Below are 20,144 nucleotides of genomic sequence, written 5' to 3' on the forward strand. Positions count from 1 at the left end.
CACAAGAAAGACTCAAAGCAGCTATTACCTTCTTCTATGGTGTTTAATTTTAATGAGATTTTGCAGTCATCTCCAAGCTGGCCTTCTTTAGGACAAGGAATGGGAATTTTGCTTTCTGCTGTAAGCCTATATTGCTTTCCATCTTCAGATATAGTAAATGCCTCAGGATGCAGCTGGCAAATAAAAAGAGCATGCTAAGAATGCAAGACATCTACATGGAATTAGCTCACTGTCAGACCTGCATAATATTTTCTGAACAATGTTTAAGAACGAGCATTTTGTCAACCATACAAAAACAATAATCAGAAAGGTAATATCAAGAAAGGTGGACTATAAATAATACAAATAAAATAAAAATAAATATCCTACTGATAAGTCTTTTACCATTAATTTCTGTGATCTTGCAAGACATTTCCCCAAAAGAAAGAAAGAAACTCCTCCAAGAATCCCCAATCAAGGATTTGATTTTGCACATAAAATTATTTGCAGATAATTAAGTATAATCAATGTTGTCTAGTTTGTTCTCCATATTTTACTTTTATATGATATTACAGTTCTGTCTATGGAGATAAAATTTCTCACTAAAAATGCAACTTTTTATAATTGCTCTGTTTTATTGACAATTCTCATTCTCTCTCTCTCATTCTCGCTCTCATATGAGATGGCTCAAAAAAGCTACCACTTCCAAATTTTTAAGCCATACATCAGTCACCTCCTCGTCGTCTGGAAACGGAAGGGCACAAGCAAGGCACCCTGGCCTGTGAAACCGCCAAGTCATCCCAAGCCACTTCAGACTTTTTTCCCCCTTAAGAACTGTCTGGAGCGCTTGAGTGCATGAACACTTAATTTGTTTTGAGCGGGGGGGGGGGGGGGAGAGTGGTCCAGCTTCTGAGGCACCCTGCCGTCTGATTGCACCAAGCTGCCTCGCAGATGGGATAGGGCCGCCTCGCTGGGGAGCACGTGGAAGCTTCAGGGCGGCTCTTTTTGAACTGGCCCAATCAATTCAGGATGCCTCCTGCCCCAAAATGCCCATCTGTTTTTAGCCTCTGTGTCCTTTATAAAGTTTGTGTCTCCCCTCACCTGGCATTACATTTTACGGCACACATGGCTCAGCCCGACAAAGTGTCATTTATGTCAGATTTGGCCCTCATAACAAATGAATTTGACACTTCTGATTTAGGGCCATAAAGGTCAGACCCAGAACTCTGAATTGTCCCCAGAAACAGACAGGCAACCACTGCATATCTTTCAGCACAGCGATGATGATATCCATGTATCCAACCCCAACCTACCTTAATTCCTGCAAAAAATTCCTCGCTCTCAGTATGTGGGCTTCGCATTTCTGGTTTCTCTAAGAAAAAGGCAGAACTGCTACAGTAAATCTATGAAAAAGAATAAGACAATACTGTGTTAAAAGCTGTATAAGTGCAACAGAATATGTATTTGTAGATCAACATAATCATATATACCACATTTACACAGATGAAACTATCTTACCTCAGTGCTATAATCAGAGAAAATAATTGCGTTAGACAAACAGCCACCTAGGACACCATGATGATTGTTTGGTTAAAAGAATAGCATACAAAAATGTTTCAACCCAGCCATTTATCACTTGATGCAAACTCTTTGCCCTGTAAAGATTAATTTTTTAGGCTAGTAATCAGAGGGTAACTGAACACTATTATCAATTTGCATAAACATACAGTAGAAACATATTTAAACATACCCTATCTCCAAGTCTGAGGTTTATACCATCCAGTTCTAAAACTGAGAATGTTTCAACTGTTGTCTCTTGTCTCAGTTCTTCCTTGATGCCTTCAGGAGACAGTCTGGACCAAACCACAACAAAGCCCACTGAGGTGTTTACAGTAAGTACATCAAAGGTACACCTTAAGAAAACAGTATCTTCAACTAACTCTGCCACAATTTCAGGTATGCTTGGAGGTGGCGGCAATGGAAGTAACAATTGTGAAGGAGGAAATTTACCTAATAAGAGGAAAAACAAGTGGAGAATCTTAACCATTAAAAATAGAAACAATCAATTTAAAGAACAAGGTAAAATGTAAAAGGAGAAAAGTTTGGGCAAATTCAATTAAAAAGCATTAAGCCCAATAAATTAATTTTCTGCAAGTCATTTTAGAAATATCTGCTAAACTGACAGCCATGTAGTTTCGATAAAGCAAAGCATGTAGCTGTATACAGAGTGCTTTGTGTATATCGCACTGGGAACAAATTGTCTGAAATCAACATGTTATACATAATAGCCATTCAACAAACCGAAAAGTTATCATGACATTTTATGAAACAATCGCAGATCTGGACACCATATTTGTAGGACATATTCCCCTTACTTTCACCGAATTCCTCAAGTGTTCTCTGAAAAATCCTGATAAAGAATTCTAGTACACCAAAGGATTCCCAAAATTCCCAGTTTCTGCCCTCACCTACAATATTTCCCATTTTTGTACCTCAGTTGCCCATCCCAGCAATATCATCTGTGTGCAGGACCTCTCATATATCTGTGGTGGTCCTCGTACCCAGAGTTGTTCTGTTAATTTCAGCAGGACTGATCTGTGTAAGCATTCTTGTGTGTGTGTGTAGATTAACCATATTAATGGAATATAGGTCCCTGAATGATTACTAATCATGATGACTAAAGGGAACCTCCGCAATCAAAGACAGTAAATCTTCTATACTAGTGCTGGGAGGTTAGATCAGAGGAAGGCCTTAGTCTCTATCCCGTTTGGCGCTCTGGAGCAACTGGTCAGCCACTGTGTGAAACAGGATGCTGGACTAGAAGACCATGAGTCTGATCCAGCAGGGTACCTCTGATATTCTGTACATTTAGAAAAATGTGTGCACAAGATATTCAGCCACGCAGCTGAGTATGCACCAATAAGATCAATGGATGATACCAAAATTGCAAAATAATAAATAAATAAAATGGTTAAAAATCCAACTCTAGAAATTCATGGAATAAAAATTCACTGCTATGCAATGAACAGCATTCTGCTTATCGAAACATTCCTTTCCTTGGGTCTCTTGCTTCCCATGCCTTTGAACTGCCTATCCAAGCTATACACTTTCAGCCTCGCTTAGTGGTGTGGTAAGGGCAAGGTACCACATTCTGATCCACTACTCTTCCTTTTTAACTCACGATTTTGAGAACTCTTTTGCACATCTAATGTTACTTCAAAATGAAGAGGTATAAAACAAAAAATCATAAATACACATGTACTAATGTTCAGTGAAGCGTAGCACTTCTAAGAAGACCAACAATGTTTTATTCTGGGTATATGCTTTTGTGTGCACGCACACTTCTTCGAGGGGGGGAACGGAAAGAAAGAAAGAGAGAGAGAGAGAAAGAGGGAGAGATGGAGACCCATGGCCCTTTCCTGTTCTAACAGATTGGGGGGAAGGGGAAGAAACCTGACAGCACAGCTTGCATTCTTAGTGGAAGGGAGCAAGAGTCCAGTAGCTCCTTAATGACTAACAAAATTTATGGTTGGCATGAGCTTTCATGAGTCACTGCTCACTTCTTCAGATACAGCTAGAATGTGAGTCCATCTGTCTTTATATCTTGGAGAGTGAAGTGATTTCAGACACCAAATGGCAATAGCAGGCATTGGTGATGAGAAATGAAGCTTAGGTTTCAGTTCAGTCCAGGAGAATGCACTGTCTTGGGAAAGCGTTTGGCACATAAGAACTATGTTGCACAATCTGCGCAAAGAACAGCTGATGCCATCTACCGTTTTTACATCTCCAAAGAGGCCAAATTCTTGCCTGCAGCACTAAGGCTGCATACTGCAAAGACCAGGGTCCAGTTGCTCTATGGCGCTGAAATTGCCCCTTATTCAACCACCAAGCCGTTGGAGATAGTACAAACTAAACTCTTGCGCAAGCTTCTGTCTGTTCCCAGTTGTGTGCCAAACACTGCCATCAGGTTGGAATCTGGCGTCCCAAGCATCGAGACGTCTATGTGGTTAAACACCCTTTGTTACTTTTTGAGGGTTCTCTCAAAGCCAGGTGGCCTTCCCCATCTGATTGTTTTCGACTCTTTTGTGGGAACTTGGGAGAAAAGGTGTCTAGATCATTTTAGACTCTGTGATCTCTCCCCTGAGTCCCTAGCAATGATGGAACTGAGGGATGCGAAAGAACTTTTGCGCCTGAGGTTGGTTGAGCTGGAACTGAGATCTGCTAGAGCTAGTCTTTCTGCGCACATTTTCTTAGGGAAGCAAGCCGAAGTACTGTCCCCAGCCAGGTATCTTTTCAACATCACTATCCCAAAATATTGGATAGCTTTCTCAAAAGCACGACTCAACGCACTTTTCTCTTCGGTGCTTTTGGGACGTTACGCTGGGTACCCATATCTGGAAAGATTGTGCCCCTGTAATTGCAATGAGGTCGAAACAACTCTCCACATCGTTTTGCGGTGCCCTAATTACAATGACTTGAGGGCAAGATTAATCTCTCCAATTCTCGGGTCCTTGGCGGGCAGGCCGGAGGATGAGCAGATTGCCTTCCTCCTGTCTGACGCTCATTCTGATGTTTCATCTAAGATTGCCCGTTTCTGTTATGTTGCTCAGTTGGAAAGGAGGGAAATTGAGAATGTAAATCTTGGTTATGAGTTTTAACAATATGTGCAATAGTTGGCGTGAGGAATTTTGTGTAAGAGGTCAAGTCAAGTTTATTGTTACAGTCAGTGACCAGCTTGTACAATCGAATCACATAAAACTTTTTGCATCAAAAACAGAATAAAACCAACAGTAGCATTCATAAAATTGGGTGCCTATGACTATTACAAAGAAATCGGATAAAAACATCCATAAAATTCATTTAAAATTTGGATGAAAGGTTAACAGTCAAATCAAGTTTAAAACAGTCATAGACCAGTCAAATTAGATACAAATAACTTAATAAAATACAATCAGATAAAACAATAATCAGAATAAAACATACACAGTATGATATAATTTCCCTCCAGAACAGTAGTTAGGTTCCATAGCCAAGGCATTCAGTTGGATATTTCCCTTAGGAATTGTTTCCGGAGACTCATAGCTCGCGAAGCAAATTTTGCCACACATAAAGTGGTTCTTTTATTCCTATCCGCCAATAATTTGTCTAGCTGATGTCTAACATTTCTCCCAGGGACACTGGAACAGATCGGGAGTATATAGTCGGCCCTAATACACTGATATAATTTACATTGGAATAATACATGTTCCCTGTCTTCCGGTTTCTTGTCCCCACAAATACACAATCTCTCCTCATATGGTTGTCCTGTGTATCTGCCTTCCATAATGGCTGACGGTAACATATCAAGTCTGAGAAGGGTAAATGCTCTCCTATACTCAACTTTGTCAAGATTAAGCAAGTATGGCATTAGTGTTATTTTATGTAGTTCCTCTATTCCTGGTAAATAACCTTTAAGCTGATTCAAATCATGCTGTCTTTCGACATCCAAGATTCTCTGTTTAAGAAAAGGTTTAACCAGATTGTACTCCATGTTGAGCAAATATTGTTTAGATAGTCCATAATAACCCAACTTGGACTCCGTTTCTCTAATCCACGGTGGCACAAACGAGTCTCTTGCTATCAGCCCCGCCAAACTGGTGGGCTGAGTCATTAGTTTATACCAGTAAAGAATAGCAGCAATCCACAGTCTTGCTTTCACAGTGACCATACCTGTTTCTACTCTGTTAAATGAGTTGGGAGCACATGGAGGGACTTGTAGTATGTGCCTAAGGAACTTTGATTGCACTTTCTCCGCTAAATACCAGAGATGCTGATATGGTGTTATACTCAAGGGTGCCCCATATAGAATTTGAGCGAGGGCCTTGGCCTTAAAGACCTTAACTGCAGCCGCCACATTCTGCCCCCCGGAGGTCCAATAGAATTTCTCTATGGCTCCTGAACTTTTTGCTGCATTTGTTGTAACATATTCCACATGTGCCTTCCTGGCCCCTGAGGCCTGAAAGACTACCCCTAGGTACTTAAAGCAGCGTGTCTGTTCAATAGCCCTATCGTTTATCTTCCAATGATGTACCTTGGGTCTATTTGCAAAGGCTAAAATTTTAGATTTTGAATAATTTATTTCAACCTGATTAGCTTGGCAGTAAAGCACAAGAATTTTCATTGCTCTCTTTAGCCCAATTGGGGTCCTAGAGACCAGCACTGCATCATCTGCATATAGCAGGAGCGGGATATGCCTATCTGCAATCTTTGGAGCATGCACCTCTGGACCACTTAAATGTTCCCCCAGATCGTTTATAAAGAGGTTGAACAAAAGTGGCGCCAAGATGCAACCTTGCTTAACTCCCTTCCCTACTTTGATGGCTTTCGTGAGATGTCCCTTCGGATTTATCCTTGTCCTGATCTTGGTGTTCCTATATAATGCTTTTATCAATGCCAGTAGCCTCTGATCAATTCCCATCCCTCTCAGTTTTTCCCACAGTATGTCCCTCTGAACCATATCAAAGGCAGATTTAAAGTCTATAAAGGCAGCGTATAGGGCAGAGGTGCTGTTAGAGGAATATTTGGAAATAAGATGGTCCAATACTACACAATGATCCAGAGTGGAACAACCCGGTCTAAACCCAGCCTGTTCTTCTCTCAGGATGTTATTACACTCAATCCACTCCCACAGTTTCTCTTTAAGATGGCTGGCGTATAACTTGCTTAGGATACTTAAAAGACTGATGGGTCTATAGTTATTTGGGTCATTTCTGTGTGTAAGAGGTGATGGGTTTGTTTTTATGATTTTGTTTTTGTTTGTATTAAGCTGGTCGGATGACCGTGAATAAAGTACTACTACTACACTGTCTTGAGCTTCATTACAAGTTACAATTCAGCAGTCTCTCTAATCTCCCTCTGAAAGAGAACTGCTACTCTTAGGGCAGCAGCTGAATGTCTTGGAAGGCTAAAATGTCCCCCCGCTGGTTTTTGAATGTTGCAGTAGAAAGAGTAAGAATCCAGTAGCACCTTAAAGACTAACAAAATTTGTGGTAGGGTATATTCTCTTGTGATTCGCTTGTTCAGGTTTACTTCCATTTATTCTTTGCATCTTCCTGGACTGAATCCTCCTGTACCAAATTGAGACCTAGGTTTCTTGCCTCATCATGTGTGCTGATATTTCCATGCCTACTACCCCTCTGCATATCGCATTTAATCCAATCGTGACAGCTATTGCCATTTAGCATTTGAAGTCATCTTTATAAAGTTTATATGTCCAGTACCTTGTGTTACATTTGATGGCACACATGGCCTGGCCTGACAAAGTATATCAGGTCCAGCCCTCATAACTAATGAGTTCAACACCTCTGCTCTAAAGAGTATACTGACAACCAGCACAAGACACTTACTGCTACAGATGGTTTGTGTCCCAGTGTCCCCAGATTGGCAGTCATGGGGTTTTGGATCTGAAATCACTAGAGACAGAAATTCCTGAAATTAGTATATCAACAGGAATATTTTTGTCTTGAACATTTATTTTTTATTTTATTTAAGTCAAGTCAAGTCAAGGTAGCCTTTATTGGCATAAAATATATAGATATATATATCAGGGCAAATTGGTTATATTTGAGAGAAAGATGGATTTCCCAAATCAAACTGGAAACCAAGGACTGGGTATTATTTGAATAGCTCTATCTATATGCTCATTTCCAAAACTATACCCAAAGTCTCTTCCAGACCTTAAAGTTGGGTCTCATTGATTGCAGTAAAGTCAGTAGATATGGACACCGGCAGCTCCTCCTAAGGAACGTCAGAATGCTTTTTGGAATATCACCAACATAGTCATCCTACATCCTTGAAACTGTAGACTTTTACAGCAAGGTTGACCAGAATTTAGGTCAGGAGCCTTTTGAGCAGTGGCCCTACAGAATCAGCTCTCTATGATTCTATGAGAGTTGCCCTTGGCAGCCATGCACAGACAACACAAACATTTTATTTAAACTTGTTTTTGAAGTGTAGCTGATAAAGGTCTCACTATATTGTTTCAAGGACACACAAGGATAGAAACCTTCATAGGTCACACGTGGCTTGCCACATGTACGTAGAAATGGATTGGGTGACATGTGCCAGCAGGAGAGGAGGCAACAACCAGGGGATCCATAAAAACATTTTAATCAAAATGGGGTCCTTGGGTTGCTAAAGTCTGTGAACTGCTGGTTTAAAGTTTTCAGTGTTCTGTAATTTATTAAACGATCTTGAGCTTTTAAATTAAATGTATTTCTCACTTTTAAAAACAGTTCATTACTTTCAGTTTAAGACTGCAATTTGGCTTTTAGTTTAATGCAGCAATAAAATGTTTTCAATATTTAAATTGCTTTCTGCTATAAAAAGAAACAGTGTATTATACTATATACGTTCAGTATTTCAGTAAATAAGTTGCATGAGATGATGAGAAACATTTATACCTTTCACCGTCTACTTTTTCTTGTATAATACAAATCAATTAAATTATAATAATTTCATTTGGCATGCAAAATAGTAAGTAATATAAACCTTGTTACACTGGAATCTTTGCAGTAAATAACTGATATCTCTTCCTGATAATAAAGAGCTTATTTCGCTTATTTTAATTAAAACAGACAAAACTAATTTAAAACCTTACATTACTGCAAATAAATCTTTTTTATGTTCAGTTAGCATATCAAGAATAATTGATCCTTGTAAATGAGTCAGCAGTTTTGATTTAATGTAAGAGATACTTTGTTCAGCCATTTTGATTTGCAGTCGGAAACTATTAAAAAGAAACTATTAAAAAGAAACTTGTGAGCTCACTGATTTTTGATTATTTCTTTAGTCTGAAAAGCTTTCAAAACTGGAATGCAGCAGACGTAATTTTGTGAAGAAGAACATTCTAGATCCAATGGTTCAGTTTGGGTGGTTTTCTAAAACTGCTATGAGTGATAATACTTTTCTGTATATCAGCTAAAACCCACTTGTGTTTCACCATCCACTTTTCTGTAACTTGCAAGTGCTCTGCTTGTATGAAAGTACACAGAAGTGTACTTCTGATCTTTGTTCTATGGCTCATACATGACTCAGTGGACATGATAAAGAGTTATTATTACTGAGGAACTCACATTATTTTTCACAGCCATAAACAGTAGTAGTGCATAGGGCTCTCTTACATGCACTGATGTAGTTTGACTTCAATATTTTTCACTTTTGCCAGTTCTTTTGTGCCAATTACCTGCTGATGCTCTTCACTACTTTTAGAAGGTACCTGTACATTCTACATGCTTATGTACAGAACCATTATAGACAGCTTGGTAGCCACTATAATACCACTCAAGAAACCACAGCAGTAGTATTGCAGATACCAATTCTGGTTACTACAGGACCAGGACTGCAGTATTCGGTGCAAGTTAGTTAATTGCTTGAGATAAATTACATTAGAGAGTCTGTAAGTGTATTTGGACTGGAGGAAAGCTAGTGTTGGTATTTTATGCATCAAGATATGCAAAATGGTATCAGTTTCAGACAAGTATCAGTGTGATTGTTGGCTACAACCTGGGCAATGAGAGTTCAGATCTCCACTAGCCATAAAACTCAGTGGGTGATCTTGGGCAAGTCATCCTCTCTCAGCCTGTCCTAACTCACAAGGTTGCTGTAAGAACAGAATGAATGAGAGGAAAGAACTATTTATGCCACTTGGAGCACCCTGGGAAGGGTGAAAATGTACTGCATAATGAAATAAACCAAAGGTCCTTTTTGGGTCCTTGGAAGCAGCCTAGAGACTAATATTCATCAAATTGCTTCTCAGGATTTATGTTTCTTATATACATCTACATAAAACCTCAATGCCTTACCTTGTGACTAAAACTGTCACAGACAGTCATACCAAAGTTCTCTACAAAACTGCTGAGGTGCTTACCAAACCATGACAAGAAACCAAACGACACTGATGGGGAAACAAAATATTTTTATGTTTAGCGATTCAGCAACATACATTTTCTCACCTTCTGCGCAGTATCCCATGCACCCCTGGGTAGGCTGGAGCAAGTATATGAAGAAATCCCCACAGTTCCTCACACTGACAGGAATTCGGAAAAGGCAGCAGTCTTCTGCAGTGCTGAAAAAAACCCGCCAAGTTGCACATGCTGTTAAGTGCTTGATTTCACCAGGTTGAGGCATGGATTCTGACTCTCCCAGAGACAACCAGACAGGAGCTTGTGTTCCACAGTGATTCACCTTTTACCACCAAAAGCATAAAATCAGAAAATGGTTAAAATTTCCACAAAGCATTCATCATCCTAAGCACATAAAAGTAACATGAGAAATAAGGAACACTTTGGACATAACTGGTAGCAAGGCCTGTGATGCACCAACCTTCAAGTACGTGCAGCAGCCCACCATAATAAACCTCCTGCTTTGCCACCTGCCCAGATTTTTAAAAAAAAGTGGTGAAGTCTGAAATGTACTTTCTAGGTCATCACATACATGGCTGGTGGGTGGGGCTTGGCTGAACAGTTCTCAAGTTGCAGAAGAAATGCTTGTAGAACTGCCACCTTCCAACACCTAAAGGGATGCCATGCAGACGATGGGGCGGATATGTTTTCAATTGTGTTGGATGACAGGACTTGGACTAACAAATACAAACTAACATCCTGATGGGGAGGTGCGCTCAATACTGAAACAATCTCCCTCATGAAATGGTGGATTCTTCATTGGTGGAGGTTTTTAAGTATTGTTTGGATGCCTACTTGTCAGCGATATTATAGTTGTAGTTCCTGCACTGGCAGGGGGTTGGATTAGATGACCCTGGTGGTCCCTTCCAACTTTTGAATAAATAAAAAATAAAAGTTAATAGGTCAATAGAAGCTACTTTTGAATTTACAGTAATACTATTAAAAGGAAGAGAGAAGGAAACTTTTTCTGTGTGCAGGTATCTGTGAACGTGTGTCTGTGAATATGCAAGAGTCTGGATATGTGATTTCTCATGCAACATGTTGGCCATCAAAAAAATTACAGTGCTTCCCATAGACCAAAACCACTTGTAATTTTGCCATCATTTCTTGAGACCAGAAATTCAAACAGGGTCAAGATGCAGCATCAGGTTTTGCAGCCTGGCAAAAAGAGACAACAAGGTGCAGCAGGCTGATGGTTGCCAGTATGAACCAAGTGCAATTTAATTTTTTAAAAGAAATTTGACACACTGGCTGTCTTTTTAATTTGCTGATTCTTTCCCCTATTTGGACTCATGTTACTTCTTAAAAGTTAAATGGAGTGTACCAATACCTCCACGCACTTGGTAGGCATTTCAGCTGGTTTATCAAAAATCACAAAGCGATACCATCCTGATGTCAGTGAATGATCACATATTACATCCTGAATAGCCGACTGCTGAAGCTGTGATGAATCAAAATTAACACTTCTATACGGACTATCAAGGATCTGGTGTCCTCCAGACTGGCATTCTAGAGCAGTAGAAATATCAAACACATTAACATATATAAGCTACATCTTTTCATACTATCTGATACAGTTCTTATCATATTAGTCAACTTCATTCCAGCAAGAATTACAATTACAAGTAAGTCATCAATTTATGACAATGTTTCATAAAAGAATGTCCTCCTATAGCATTACATGTCAATTTGTCTAAAATAGGAATCAGTGTTCTATAAAATTAGGTTAAGCAGTAAAAGTTTGACTTTGAGATATAATCTAAAAAATAAATATTTTTAATTAGATTGGTTAAGACCAGAGCTTTTTTTGTAGAAGCCCAGCAGGAACTCATTTGCGTATTAGGCCATACCCCCTGATGTCACCATTGCTTCACGCAGGTTTTTTTTGTAGAAAAGGCCCAGCAGAAACTCATTTGCATGCTAGGCCACACCCCTCGATGCCAAGCCAGCTGGAACTGCATTCCTGTGTGTTCCTGCTCAAAAAAAAAAGCTCTGGTTAAGACACTGCAGTACAATACCAGTGTTACTGTCAGAACTAAAGCACCCTTTGTTTGTTAGGAATATGTCCACTAGATTCCATATGGTCCACTAACATCCCTTATGGAAATGCTTAGACATAAATTTGTCAAAAGAGCTTTGAAACTTATTAGAATGGCCGACCCTCCAAATTCCAATTGTCCAATGCCTGCAAACCACTCAGGTTCCTACTATACATCTAGCCGGTCTAGGAACAGTTACAAGCCCAGAAGGAAGGGCTCAAAAGAATGTTTGTTTGTTTTTTAAAAAAACCCTGATATTGAAGTAAGATACTTTGGAGGAATATTCCCACAGCCCCGGCTGTATGTGCTCCCATTTGGGGAGCCCCAATAACAGCCTGGTCGCTGTGTTCTGCACTAGCTGAAGTTTCCAGGTTCGAGACAGGGGCAGCCAAATGTAGAGGGAATTACAGTAGTCCAATCTCAAGGTGACCATTGCATGGATCACTATTGCCAAGTTGCTGCGCTTGAGGAAGGGAACCAACTGCCTCACCCGCCTGATATGGAAAAAGGTGGATTTGGCAGTGGCTGCTATCTGGGCCTCCATTGTTAAGGAAAGCTCCAGCAGCACCCCCAAGCTCCTGACCCTGGACGCCGTTGTCAGCAGCGCCCCATCAAAAGCTGGTAAGGGAATTTCCCTGCTCGGACCACCGCGACCAAGGCAAAGGACCTCTGTCTTCGTCGGATTCAGTTTCAGTCGACTCAGTCTGAGCCATCCCACCGAGCCTGAGTGCCAGGTCCAAATTTTCTGGGACAGCTAGACCGGTCGTCCATCAGTAGATAGAGCTGGGTGTCATCAGCATGCTGATGGCCAACCAGCCCATACCTCCGGGCAATCTGAGCAAGGGGGCGATTGTAGATGTTAAACAACATGGGGAGAGCACTGCCCCCTGAGGCACACCACAATTAAGTGAGTGTCTCTTGGACGACTGTCTCCTGATCGCCACCCTTTGTCCCCGATCATAAAAGAAAGACGAAAGCCATTGCAAGGCCAACCCCTGAATCCCTGCATCGGCAAGACAGTGGGTCAGCAGCTGTTGGTCAACCGTATCGAATGTAGCCGACAGATCTAACAACATAAGTACCACCAAACCATCTCGGTCCAGATGCAGCTGGAGGTCATCCACCAGGGCGATCAGTCCTGTCTCCATCCCATGACCTGGGCGGAAATCGGACTAATGGGGATCACAATGGAAAAAACCCTTGCTAAGTCCTCCTAAAGAGCATACCGTATACTGTTGAGATTCCAGGCCTATGATACAGTAACAGCGTACTGTCCAGGAAGGGTCCTTCTAGTGTCAGATACTTTAAGTATACTTTCCATGCCCTGACCTGGATAACCCAGGCTAGCCCAATCTCATCTCAGAAGTCAAGAAGGGTCAGGTTAGTATCCAGAAGGGAAACCATCAAGGTAGTCCATGGTCACTCTGCAGAGGCAAGTAACAGCAAACTACCTCTGAATATATCTTGCCTTGAAAACCCTGCAGGATTGCTGTAAATTAGCTGTGATTTGATTGCACTTTCCACCACCATACCTTTCATAGAGAGATAGATTTTTTGGGGGGCGGGGATCCATTAATATGGAACAGGATATTCCTGCCTCTTAAAGTAGTAGTTGCTGTTTTCTGCTCGCTAAGTTACCACTGATTTATGGCAATCCCATGGGGTTTTCCAAGTCAACGTCAAAAGTAGCCTTGAATTAATGCAATTGTACAGAGCAAGATGGTGTACTACAAACAATGAAATGTACCATTTTAGGTGGGACGGACACACCATAAGCCACAAATATCACCAGAAGTTGTCCCATATTATCAGTGCTGGGACAAAGTACGCACACATGATGGAATGCTGTTCAAAGAGTAATAAAAAGGCAAAGTGATTAAGAGCAGCAGACTCTATTCTGAAAAACCAGTTTGATTCCCCAAACCAGCTCTTCTTTTTCTAAGCAGCTGTTCGCAACGCAAGACATCATGGACTGAACCACTTCCAATGGATGTAGTGATGGCTACTAGCACAGATGGCCACTGAGATATTGCTCCTCTGTAAGAGATAAACCCTCTTCTGCAGGCAATGAAAACTAGCAGGGCTTTATTTAAGCAGGAACGCAGTTCCGGCTGCCTTGGTGTCAGGCCTAATATGTAAATAAGTTCCTGCTGGTTTTTTTCTACAAAAAAGCCCTGTGTGAAACAATGGTGACATCATGAGGTGTGGCGTAATATGCAAATGAGTTCCTGCTGGGCATTTTCTACACAAAAAGCCCTTTTTTTCTACACAAAAAGCCATTATATGCACTAAGGTTTCTCCTTGCATGATGTGTAAGGCAGTGATTCCCAATGTTAGATGGTGCCCACAAATTGATTTCTGGGCCCCACTTGCTTCTTCAACAAAGCATTTCTTCTCCAAAGCTCAGACATAATCATTGTGGACTTCCACCTCCTGCTTCTTTGGTGCCTGTGAAGAATCTAGGGAAATATCAGGGTTTTTTGCCTGTAAGGAGCACTTATTCAGAAACAGCACCCTATGGCTGATGTTTTGTGATTACCAATACAGCAGCCATTTTATGCTAATGCCCACTCCTAACTTAAAATTCTAACAGTGCCCACGGCCTCAACAAGATTGGGGTCCCTGAAGTAAGACTTTGAATCATGGTTAATTTAGTCATGGGCTACTTGATCAAAGGAGCCTTCTGCCAACAAAAGCTCATGCCACATACAAAAATACTGCAATGTGAGAGCTAAAAAGCTGGGCAGTGCAGCAGAAAGCCAATTCAATGATCACCTCCGTTATGAAATTTCACTACCAGTGACCCAGCCTGCTCCCATACCCTCTGCAATATGGAAGTAAGCATACTGCTTCAACTTGATGAAGTTGTATATAAAATGTAAATATCTGAGAACTCAAAAATCATTTATAAATATGAAATACCAATGTAGGCCTTTTCCACAGCATTTACTAGAGTTGCCAGCTCTGGGTAGGAAAACACTAGGGCCACTTGGGGGGTGGAACCAGCAGAGGGTGGGGTTTGGGGATTGGAGGGACCTCAGCACGGTATAGTGACAAAAACCAGCTATTTTATTTGGAGATCAACTGTAATCAAGGGTGATCTCCAGGTCACGCCTGGATGCAGGCAATGCTACCATATACTGCCCCCAATCAAAGTAAAATTAGGCACAAGAATTGCACCTTTACACCTATTAAACTAAATGCAATGGGATTTCCTTCTGAAGAGACAGGTATAGGATAACACTAAGCCCCTTCACAACACTGGACCTTAAATGAGTCACGACTAACTTGCTCCCTTAGTTTCAAGGGGAATCTGGTTTTGTTTCTGCTGCAACTAACTAGCAGGGCTATTTTTCTGTAACCAGATAGTGCAACAGGGGGACCCCCTAACCCATTTTAGCTGCACCTTTACAGACCTTTCCTCAGATAATTCTCTCATGTTTCTGTACTTCGTTCAAAAACATACAATGTGGCGCGAAATCCATTTTTATCTACTTTAACCAAGTATTTTCAAGCTGTTAATGTGATAATAATGTAATGTTAGCAATAACTTCGTCGTTTTATGCCTTGCATTTTCCGCACATCTCAAAGCCACATATGACATAAACATAAGGCCACCGTATCCATAAAAACAGAGGGGGGAAATATAGCAATACATTTGGATTTACAACAACGTCATAACCTATAACATGCACACTTATATCATTTTAACTCTGAAGATGCTTCGCAGACCTACACCCTTCCTGACCCCCTTCCCGTCTCTTACCTGGCTGGCAGAGCGCTGCCTTGAGGAACGTCAGTGCCATCCAACAGCAGAGCAAACGCCTCGACGGGCGAAGAAGGCTCATTGCTTGCCTTCCCAGGAGGTGTCCCTCACTGTGGGACTTTCCTCCGCTCAGGCTCCAAGTGGAAGCCAATTGGAAAGCGCTCCTGCGACAGCCAGCCAGCGGGCTTTCCGTCCCAAGAGTCCCTCCAGCAAAGTCGTTCTGCTGAGGGCTGCTCGCGTTGCTGTACAGCGAAGTTCTTCCCGTTGTAATTTCTCTCAAGTCCCGGGACCGTCTCGCGCGCCCTCTCCCTGCAGGCCGGTAGCCTGGAAGAAGGAGAAGACGACGCACAAGAACAGCTGCTAGAGCAGCCGAGCGGGGGGGGGGGGGGGGAGCGGCGGCCAGAGTAGCTACAGCCGATCTTCTGGGCCTCTGATCCCCTCCAGATCGAACCTGCGTGTGGCTGGATTGCTCCCTAACGTTACTTTACCGGATCTCATAACTTTCCCATGGCGAAGAAGAGCTGCAGGTGCGGCAGTTCTGTCTCCATAATGGGAGTATTTTGTAAGCTTTGCAACGACCAGGAAGAGCCATGTAATTTCAGGAGCCTCCAGGCAGTATTAGCCCTATGCAAAGTATCCCTCCTCAGATTAGCCATTGCTAGCCACAATGAAAAGGTAAGGAAAGAAAGACACTCCCAAAACTGCTGGAGAGAGAACAACCTCTATGGAACAACGCCAGCACCACACACTAAATTATAAGGGGGAGGGGACCCCAAATAATCATTTGGTCAGTACAGGGCCTCATGGCTTGGATGGTCTACCCTGCTCTTGTTAGCTGACTGGACCAACCAAATAAAAAAGGCTAAATATAGGGGGGGGGGGGGGAAATATAGGGATAAAAAAAAAGGCTCCATATAGGGAAGTTGAAAGGCAGAAATAAAATGTTACAATAAATCAGTACAGAAATTACAGGACACTTAAGGTTTTTTAAATGGGTATCTTTTTTATTGCTGTGAACCACATTTTAAACATAATTTTTTAAGCACACAGGAATGGTGTGGTACTTTTCTGTATGTTGTACTATTTGAAAGTTGTATGGTCCACATGTACTTTGAAGTGGTTACAGCTCATTCTGCCTCCTTATTCTGGCGTAATATATAGCTAGCTTCGAAAAACCACTGAGATCACTGAGGAGCATATGAATGCAGTATTCAGGAGACAGAAGGTACGTCAGCAGCTGGGTCCTGAGTATGAAAATAGGGATGTTCCCAGTACACCAACCATTGTGAATGGCCATTGTATGTACTAATGTACAGTTAGGCTTTGTGTAGAAATGCCACAAACTTTACTATCACATTTCATTACCAGTTTTTCCTCTCTATGTGTATGTATGTGTGTGTCCTGTGCTCACCCAACCAACTAGAATGCAGTGCTCTCGGCTAGATGGCCCAAACTAGTCAGAGGGGTGCAATCACACTACACTAAATAATGCGTTTTGCTACTAGATTTTTACCGTGTAAGAATAGCAAAAATCCAGTTGCAAAATGCATTATTTAGTGTAGTATGAATGCACCCTGATATTGTCAGACCTCAGAAGCTAAGCAGGGTTTGCTTTGATTAATACTTGAATGGAAGACCACCAAGAAAGGCCAAGGCTGTTATGCAGAGGTAGACAACGGCAAACCCCTATTCATCTCTTGCCTTGAAACTCCTACAGCAGCGATGTTGAACTCAGTTTGTTATGAGGGACAGATCTGACATAAATGAGACCTTGATGGGCCAGGCCATGTATGTCATAAAATGTAATGCCAGGTAGCAGAAATATAAACATTATGAAGGACACAAACACATTTTTTTTAAAAAAAACTTAAAACATGCTTAAAATGTTAGCACTTGTTGGTCTTAAAAGCGCTTTCTTTGTATCTCTCCCGTGCAATCCAGGCTTCCTCAATCACACAGTGAAGCTACTGAGCCAAGCCTCTCTTCTATTGGCTGAGGCTCCTCCCCCTCCTGGTCCTTTGGGGAAGGAAGGAAAGCGCCAAAGCTTCCTTTGAAGCAAGCTATTTCTGCCCCACCTTCCTGCCCAAGGGAGGAGCCTCAGCCAACAGAGAAAATAGAGGCTTTGCTCTGTAGCTTCTGTGCAATTGAGCAAGCTTGGCAAAGCAAGCTATGATGCAGAAAGAAGCAAGAGAGAGGGAGAAGGAAGCATACGACAGCCAGTTGCTTGGGGGCCTGATATGAGCCCTCCGGGGTCCTGATTTGGCCCCCCAGCTGCATGTTTGACACCCCTGCCCTACAGGGTTTACATAAGTCAGATGTGACTTGACAGTACTTTCCACAACCAGAATGTAATGCTTTAAAGGGCACCAAATTAGACAAAAGTGCATTTCCTTTTATATTTAACATCCACATTTCTCTTTTAGTACTGTAGTGTACCCATGGCACCAAATCTACCATTGCAAACTGTCCCCTCATGTCTATGGCAGCCTTGTGACAAACTGCAAATTAAAGATCCCTACTGCTGTCTGATGCAGATTTGATTAAGAGGTTGCGGAGACCACATTGATACTTTGCTGACAATTAACAGTCTCAATTGGTGTTTAGAATGCCACTATACTGGTTACATCTAGATTGTTACTTCGGTTTCCTCTTTGTGGTGCTGTCCTTGAAAATTGTTTGGAAACTTCAATTGTTGGAGAAAGCTGCTGTCAGGATGTTGACTGGAATGAGTTATGGGGATCATATCACTCCAGTCTTAGTTTTAAACAATTTTATTGATAACATATGGTAACAATATCCATTTATATCGTCTCTGTCTCTTACCCATATGATATTTTCTAATCCCCCCTCCCTCCATTACTAGACTCCCACTGAAGTTATATACTTAAAGTTAACTTATAAAGGTACCTTTAACTATAAAAATCTAAATTCTACCTTTTTCTAATACTTAAACATTATTAAAAAATTGCCCAATGTCTTTTTACATTCCATTCTTTCTCTACATAACATCTAAATTTCTTCCACTCCCTTTTAAACACTTCCAAATCATAATCTCTTAGGATTCTTGTTTGTTTATCCATCTCGCTCCACAATAAAACTTTCACAATCCAATCCCATTTCTCTGGTATTTTTTCTAGCTTCCACAAGTGCGCATACAATGTCTTAGCAGCTGAGAGCAAGTACCAAATTAAAGTTCTATCTTCTTTTGGAAATTTTTTCATTTGTAATCCCAACAGAAAGGTCTCTGCTACTTTCTTGAAGTCATATCCCAGAATTTTACATATTTCTTGTTGTATCATCTGCCAGAACTTTTTCGCTCTTCCACATGTCCACCACATATGATAAAAAGAACCTTCATGTTTTTTACATTTCCAACATCTATCCGACATCTTTTTACTCATCTTTGCCAATTTTTTAGGAGTCATATACCACCTATACATCATCTTGAAACAATTCTCTTTAATACTCTGACATGTAGATATTTTCATAGAGTTCTTCCAAAGATATTCCCATGTATCCATCTGTATTTCCTTATTTACATTAATTGCCCATTTAATCATTTGAGATTTTACTACTTCTTCTTCTGTAGACCATTTCGACAATAACTTATATATTTTCGATATTAATTTTTCATTATCTCCAAGCAGAACCTTTTCCATTTCTGTTTGTTCGCGTCTAATTCCTTCAGATTTAATATCATTTTCCATCAAGCTTTTTATTTGTTGCATTTGAAACCAATCATACTTATTGTTCAGCTCTTCAGCAGATTTCAGTTCAATTTTGCCACCTTGCATCTTTAGTAACTGATTATGTGACAACCCTCTCTCTTCATCAGATTCAACTGTTATTTTTATTACTTCTACTGGTACTATCCATAATGGCTTTCTTTCATCACCATATTTCTTGTACTTTATCCATGTATTTAACAAATTATTTCTGATATAATGGTGAGAAAAAAAATCCATCTTTTTTTCCCCATAGTACATATAAGCATGCCAGCTGAATTTGTTTCCATGAGCTTCCAGCATTAAAAGTGTTTTATTTAACAACATAACCCAATCCTTTATTCATGCCAAACAAACTGCATCATGATATAATCTTAAATCTGGAAGCTGAAATCCTCCCCTCTCTTTAGCATCTGTTAAAATTTTCATCTTGATCCTTGGTTTTTTCCCAGCCCATACAAATTCTGAAATCTTCCTTTGCCATTTATTAAATTGTTTACTGGCTTTCACAATCGGAATAGTTTGGAACAAATACATTATTCTTGGCAAAATGTTCATCTTAATTGCAGCAATCCTACCCAACAAAGACAAATTAAGTTTATTCCATTTCACCATATCGTCATCCATCTTACGCCATAACTTTTCATAATTGTTTTTGTACAAATCAATATTCTTCATTGTTATCTCTAAACCC

At 40.8% G+C, this 20,144-nt stretch overlaps 1 protein-coding gene across 1 annotated transcript in view; it reads right to left on the minus strand.

The window, feature by feature from the left end:
• VWDE (von Willebrand factor D and EGF domains) overlaps positions 1 to 15,833 on the minus strand; it is an 80,751-nt gene extending 64,918 nt beyond the window's left edge. The window contains exons 1-7 of the mRNA XM_060247699.1: positions 15,726 to 15,833; positions 11,251 to 11,429; positions 9,972 to 10,203; positions 7,365 to 7,430; positions 1,730 to 1,989; positions 1,293 to 1,382; positions 29 to 173 (exon numbers count right to left, since the gene is read on the minus strand). Coding sequence (XP_060103682.1) covers positions 29 to 173; positions 1,293 to 1,382; positions 1,730 to 1,989; positions 7,365 to 7,430; positions 9,972 to 10,203; positions 11,251 to 11,429; positions 15,726 to 15,807 — 1,054 coding nt within the window. The 5' untranslated portion in view covers positions 15,808 to 15,833. The remainder of the gene's footprint in view (positions 1 to 28; positions 174 to 1,292; positions 1,383 to 1,729; positions 1,990 to 7,364; positions 7,431 to 9,971; positions 10,204 to 11,250; positions 11,430 to 15,725) is intronic.
• Between the last annotated feature and the right edge of the window lie 4,311 nt (positions 15,834 to 20,144).

This window comes from Heteronotia binoei, chromosome 10, assembly GCF_032191835.1.
Source record: "Heteronotia binoei isolate CCM8104 ecotype False Entrance Well chromosome 10, APGP_CSIRO_Hbin_v1, whole genome shotgun sequence".
Classification (NCBI taxonomy): domain Eukaryota; kingdom Metazoa; phylum Chordata; class Lepidosauria; order Squamata; family Gekkonidae; genus Heteronotia; species Heteronotia binoei.